Source organism: Mustela lutreola, chromosome 2, assembly GCF_030435805.1.
Source record: "Mustela lutreola isolate mMusLut2 chromosome 2, mMusLut2.pri, whole genome shotgun sequence".
Lineage (NCBI taxonomy): Eukaryota > Metazoa > Chordata > Mammalia > Carnivora > Mustelidae > Mustela > Mustela lutreola.
Window position 1 is genome coordinate 5,942,219 of NC_081291.1, and position 6,000 is coordinate 5,948,218.

At 57.2% G+C, this 6,000-nt stretch overlaps 1 protein-coding gene across 2 annotated transcripts in view; it reads right to left on the reverse strand.

Annotated features, from left to right (window-relative positions):
* Window positions 1-5,677, reverse strand: part of ARHGEF18 (Rho/Rac guanine nucleotide exchange factor 18) — an 80,938-nt gene extending 75,261 nt beyond the window's left edge. The window contains exon 1 of one of the 2 annotated variants that reach the window (XM_059159848.1): window positions 5,386-5,677. Coding sequence is in view for 1 of the 2 variants with exons in the window: in XM_059159846.1 (XP_059015829.1) it covers window positions 4,359-4,521 (163 nt within the window). In the remaining variant the exon portion in view is untranslated. Of the gene's footprint in view, window positions 1-4,358; window positions 4,537-5,385 lie in introns of those variants that run through there. The other variant, XM_059159846.1, reaches the window with a different exon arrangement.
* Window positions 5,678-6,000: the final 323 nt, after the last annotated feature.

The window sequence follows — 6,000 nt, forward strand, 5'->3', positions numbered from 1 at the left end:
ATGAGTGGGTGATTGGATGAGCAAGAGATTAAATTGCTGGACAGATGGATAGATGGATGGATGATTAGGTAGTTGGCTAATTAGCTGGCTGGCTGGATGAATGGATAGTTGTCTGGCTGGATGGTTGGATGAATGAATGGGTGGATGGTTGGCTGGAGAGATAGTTAGATGGGCAGATGCTTATATAAATGGATGGATGGACGCTGGGATGACTGGATGGATGGATGCTTGGCTGGCTGGCTATTTGGATGGATGGATGGATGCATAGATGGTTAGAAGGATGAATGGTTAGATGGGTGGATGGTTGGATGGATGGAGGAATGGGTGGACGGATGGATGGATGGATGCATGTGTTGATGGATGGATGGGTAGTTGGGATAGGTGGTGTGGCTGTGTTTAGAGGCAGTGAGGCATTAACCTCAGGAGACGGCATTCTGAGGGGATGAGGGGAAGACATGTAGATGGAAGGGAGGTAGAAGAGAGTCAGAGAAGATAGGCAAGAAGGAAACCGAGTTAAGACACAAAATGCGTTCCTTACACATTCAGTGGGGAAACCTCCCTGTAGGTCCCAACCATCCTTTCCTTAGCCTTGTTTGCTTCCTCGAATCCAATCCCGTCATTTTCCCAGGAAGTCCCATTAGGTGCCCAGATGGCCAGTTGCAGAGCTTAAGTGGCATACAAAAAGCCCCTGCCTATCTGTCTCCCCACCCCCGAGGGCTGAAGATTGGAAGGACGTTGTCAGGAAAGACTCTGCTCCTCAGCACCATGCTTCACGCTAAGAAGCCTGGATTTAGGTCCCAGGCAGCCTCTTCCACCATCAGCCCCTGTAGCACCAGCCATAAAAGGGTGTAGGAATCACTGCTGGTTCCCTAGCTCACTCCCCTACTTGTCAGCCTGTGAATCAGTCTCAGTCTGCCTGGGCTGGAAGATGGGCTGGAACTTCATAAGATAAGCCCTTTGGTGGTCCTTGGTTGATGAGCTCGTTCTCTGGTATTGCCATCACTGGTGGATTTATAAACCCTCCCCAGGCCCTCCAGTTGCCCGCACTGGCAGCTTTGTTTGCTGGCCAGAACACACCACAAAGGTGGCCTTGGAATAGAACTGTTCTTCAATCCTGGTTCCTCCAGCATGTGCTTGCTGTGGGACCTCAAGCAAGTCACTCAACCTCTCTGAACATCACGAGGGTTCATCATTCTCACTACTGTTGCATCTCGAGCTCCACACCGCCCTCTCTCTTCCCAACCCAGCCTCCAGGGCCTCTGGTACTCCCATCTCCTTCCTGACTCAAGCAGGGTGCCTGCTACCCATTTGGCCCTCAAACGGAGTCTGCGGGAAGAATGAGCTAAGGAATCTTCTCGCTGGTCTCCCTCCTTCACGGGCACCCACTGCCACCCTGGACCAGTACTTGACTCATGCAGGTGGCAGTGGCTAGGACCTGTTGAGGCTGAGCAGTGGGCGGGCCTGACTGGGGTGGGGGAGGGTTGTGCAAAGGTGGGAGGCACAGAGGGACAAGAATGTCCAGGAGGCTCCACGCCCTGTGGCCCAGGACACTGTCTGGCTATCTTCTTGCCTCGAGATTTAAGGAGAAGCGTCTATTTGCCAAAGCAATTCACCCACACCTTGGGGGGATGTACTATGAGGGCCTCTTACCCCCACAGAGGTAAACTGAGGCCCTAGGACTTGGGAGGGGGTTGCCACCAGACAATGTCTGTGTGTTCAAGGGAGGCATCTACCAGAACCCCTGGGAGTCTCCAAACTCCGTGAGCCTCCGTCCTGCAGCCATTCTGGAGCAAACAGCATCAGGAACCCCCGGGAAGTCACCGGGCTACCCAGACGGAGTTCTGGGGTGGATTCTCTTTCCACAAATTGTCTTCCTGAGACAAGGTCCTGGCTGAGCCTGGGGAGACTCCTCTGAAGTAAGAGGGACCACAGAAGTCTGTGATGTTCTGTGGGTGTTGGGGGAGCTAGGGGTCATGGAACTTGGGGTTGGATCAGGCCGAGTGTGCGTCCCGGGCCAAGAAAAGGCTCCAGGCTGTCCAGGGAGCCCTGCCTGCTGTTCACTGCCCGCCCCCTTACCTCTCTTGAAGGCCCACCGCTTCAGCCACAGCTTGGAGAGGGCTGGCCAGGAGTGGTTGAGCCCCGAGTTAGCCATGGGGGCCCCCGCGCGCGAGAGTGTGGGTGAACAGCAAGGGGAGGAAGCCGGAGCTTGCCTGGGAATCCCTGCCAAGATGGGTCTGCCAGCAGGAGGGGCGGAGACTCCCGCCAGGGGCTGCCAGAGGCATCAGCTGATGGGAGCTTGGGGCTAGGGCAGGGGGGCTGGGGTTTTGGGTTGGGGGCCCAGGGACTCCAGACTAGGGGGAGGCCAAGCCCTTAGTACAACCCCCAACCCCTTCCTTGACCCATAAGCCTCTCACCCTGACTGGACAAGACATTCCCAGAAGGAGCCAAAGACAGCAGTGTGAGTGGTGGTGACACTGGGGTCCTCAGAAAGCAAGTCTAGACTGGGTCCTGAGGTGAACCTGTGTGTACCTGAATGTCCGAGTGTGTGTGTGTGTGTGTGTGTGTGTGCCATCGTCTGTGATTTTTTTGGGTTTGTGGGTTTGCACATAGAGTATGTATTTTCATGTCTGCGAGGGTGTGTTTGAGAGCAAATCTTGAGTGCGAACTTGCCTATGTGGAGGTGAATATGAACATCTAGGTGCCCCCCCACCAGTTTTATTGAGATATAATGAACACACGGCAGTATGTAAATTTAAGGCATACAGCACGATCTCACTAAACGGTGCCGTGAAACGATCACCACAAGTTTACTTAACACCCATCACCTCTTACAGATACGGGAAAAAAAGATTCATCCCCCAAAAAGAAAAAAAACATCTTTTTTCCCCCTTGTGATAAGAACTCTTAGGATCTATTCTCCTAGCAACTTCTCCCCTATACCACACAACCGTGCCAACGCTAGCCACCACGCCGTCGGTTACATCCCCAGGACTTATTTATCTCCCAACTGGACGTTTGTCCCTTTTGATCCTCTTCCTCCAGTCTTCTCCTCCCTGACCCCCTGCCCCTGGAAACCACAAATCTGATCTCTTTATCCATGACTCTGGGTGCTGTTTGTAGATTCCACACTACAAGTGGGATCATACATATTTGTCTTTCTCTGTCTGACTCATTGCACGTAGCAGAACGCCCTCCAAGTCCATCCAAGTTGTCGCAAATGGCAGGATTTCCTTCCCTTTTCCAGCTGAGTCTTGTTAAATGGGCATTAAATATGTATGTATATGTATATATATACACCTGAATGCCCGTTGGCATCGCGGGGTTGGATCTACACGGCTCACCCGGGACGTGGGGGGATCTGTGTCCCATATCTGTGAGGGGTTCGGGTTCCTGCCTGGGTTTCTGTGTGTCTGTGGGGTTGTGAGCCTGTGAGTTGGGGGTCTGGGCTGGGTGTGAGGTCGGGTGGGCGGGCGTCCCCGTGCAGGTCCGCGCCTGGCCGTGCCAGCGCTGCCCCCTGGTGGCCGATCCTCTCTACTGCAGCCTCACTCCCGGTGCTGAGAAATTCTGCCTTTGTTCCCTGCTGACGCCCTCCTCCGCTCCCCAAATCCTTTCTGTGACCTCCCAGCCCCAAGCTGCTGTCCCTGGTGAGAGGACCAAGGCCTTCTCCTTCCTCGCATCCTGGCCCACCACCATCCCCTTGGAGGAGAAGGCTGTCACTCTTCTGTCTTGTGCGACCCTTCCCGAAGGGTTATCTGCAAGCCTTCTATGGCAGCTGAAGCAAGGGTTTGGGATGGGGACAGGCTACCGAGACCGGGCAGGCTGACCGTATTTTCCGAGCTCCTGGGGTGGGCTGGGCTCTGTGTTCAGATTTCACGTGCAAGGCCCGAGACAACCCTTTCACAGAGGAGCAAACAGGACCAGAGTAGTGAAGTCCCTCGCCTGTGGCCACTCGGAGCGAGGGGAGCCAGGATCTGAACCCACTCCTGGCCGACACAGCCATGCCCTCATCCCCAGCACGAGCACCAGCCCGTGTCCAGCCATGCATCAGGTGCTGAGGGCCTGAGGCTACATGGGGAGCACTGCCCAGAGGAGACACACCAATGTGTGTGCAACTGACATTCCCATGAAAAGTCTGCTTCTTCCAGGAAGCCCTCCCAGAGGGACTCCTAGCTGAGGCTAGAAAACCCACAGATGGCGGAGAGTGGGGGCAGCTCTCCCTGGGCTGCACTTGATCGGCAGGGCCCTTCTGCAGAACTGCAGGTGATTGGGCCAGCTGAACACTCTGGAGAATCAGCCCCCTGAGTGTGGCATTCAAGGCTTTCCCCATATGCCCCCAGTATGCCCCCAGCCTGACTCACCAGCTCCACTCTCCCAGTTCTCTCCCTCCAGGCTGCTCCTGGGGCCTGCCAGACCCTTAGATGCACAAAGCCTCCCACTAGGTGCGCCTGGGTGGCTCAGTGGGTTAAGCCTCTGCCTTCGGCTCAGGTCATGGTCCCAGGATCCTGGGATCAAGCCCCGCATCCAGCTCTCTGCTCAGCAGGGAGCCTGCCTCCCTTCCTCTCTTTCTGCCTGCCTCTCTGCCTACTTGTGATCTCTGTCTGTCAAATAAATAAATAAAATCTTAAAAACAAAAACAAAACAAAACAAAAACCCAAAGAAAAAACAAAGCCTCCCACTAGTTGTGTGGCCCTGGGGCGGGGCCGGAAGCAAGTCTGGGTGTGCCCTGCTCAGACCGCAGCCTTCCGGCTGCTCCACACCACCCCAGGGGGGCGGGTGTGAGGCTCCCCAAGATGGGCCTCAGTGGGAGCCAGGGGGCGCCTTCTCGCAGCCAGAGCTTGACTTGGAGGGCTGCCTGGAGGAGGGTCCCCCTCATCCTCAACTGACCTTGGAGGATTGGGGGGGCCGCCCTCCTCAGGACTGGCTCTCAGACAGCAACCTTAGCAGACAGTGTTTGTTGTGAAAGTCAGACACCTAAGCCCCAATCTACAGATTCTGCTTCAGGGGGCCCGGGGCTGGGGGGAGCCCCAGGGATCCAGGTTAGGAAGTGTACCTGGGGACTCTGCACAGCGAACACCCCCATTTGCCCCCTGGCAGGATCCCCCATGGAGGCTTTGGCTACAAGGAGCCCCCTCTTCCTGTCTTGTGGGCTGCACGTGTCACGGACCCCAGCCCCCTGGGGTGACCTCTGGGGGCGCGCAGACCCCTGTAAACCAATCCCCCGGTCAAACAGCCTTGCCCGCCCACTCAGGGAGCAGGCTGAGCACCAGCTGGGGAGAAACCATGGGTGGTCTGTCTGCTGCCCTGGGGACTCCCCCACTGCCCAGCCCCACCGCCACTCTCTGTGTTGATCCCTCTGTCCCGCACACCCCTGTGATGGTGACTCACCAGAGGGAGGCTTGTCCTCGCTGCTGTGGGCCCCCGGCCCGGCTACCAGCTCCTGCGGCCCCCAAGACCCTTGGCTAAGGTTTCCAGGAGGCCCAGGGGGAGCACTGGTGGGTCAGGGCCCCCAGGGGAACCGCAGGATGACCTAACTCTGCCCCAACTTCCTCTTCCTCAACTGCCAGCCCGCCTGCTTGGCGTCTCTGCCGACCCCAGCCATGCGCCCGGGGCAGGGGGCCTGAGCACACAGCGCCCGCAGGCTGGGCTCCAGAAGCAGGGAGCCTCCCCCAAGCACTCAGCCCCAGACGCGCAGGTGTCTTGAGAGCTGGGGCCGGGATGGGGAGGGGGGAGGGGGCGGGGAGCCTGGGCGCTCTCACCCCCACCCCAGCGGCTTCCTGTGGAGCTGCCTGCCAGAGAGGAACAGGGTGCCAGGGCCTCACCAGGGTCCGCGGGGGCGCAGAAATGCGTGGGACATGCCAGCCGTGTGTATCCGCAGAGTCGCAGCTCTCAGACCCCTAGGAACCTGCACCAGCGTGTGTGTGGGTACACACATGAGTCCCCAAGGTGTTGCGGTAAATGTTTAATAATCACCTCTCTCCCTGCTCCGCTTTCCCGCCGCCT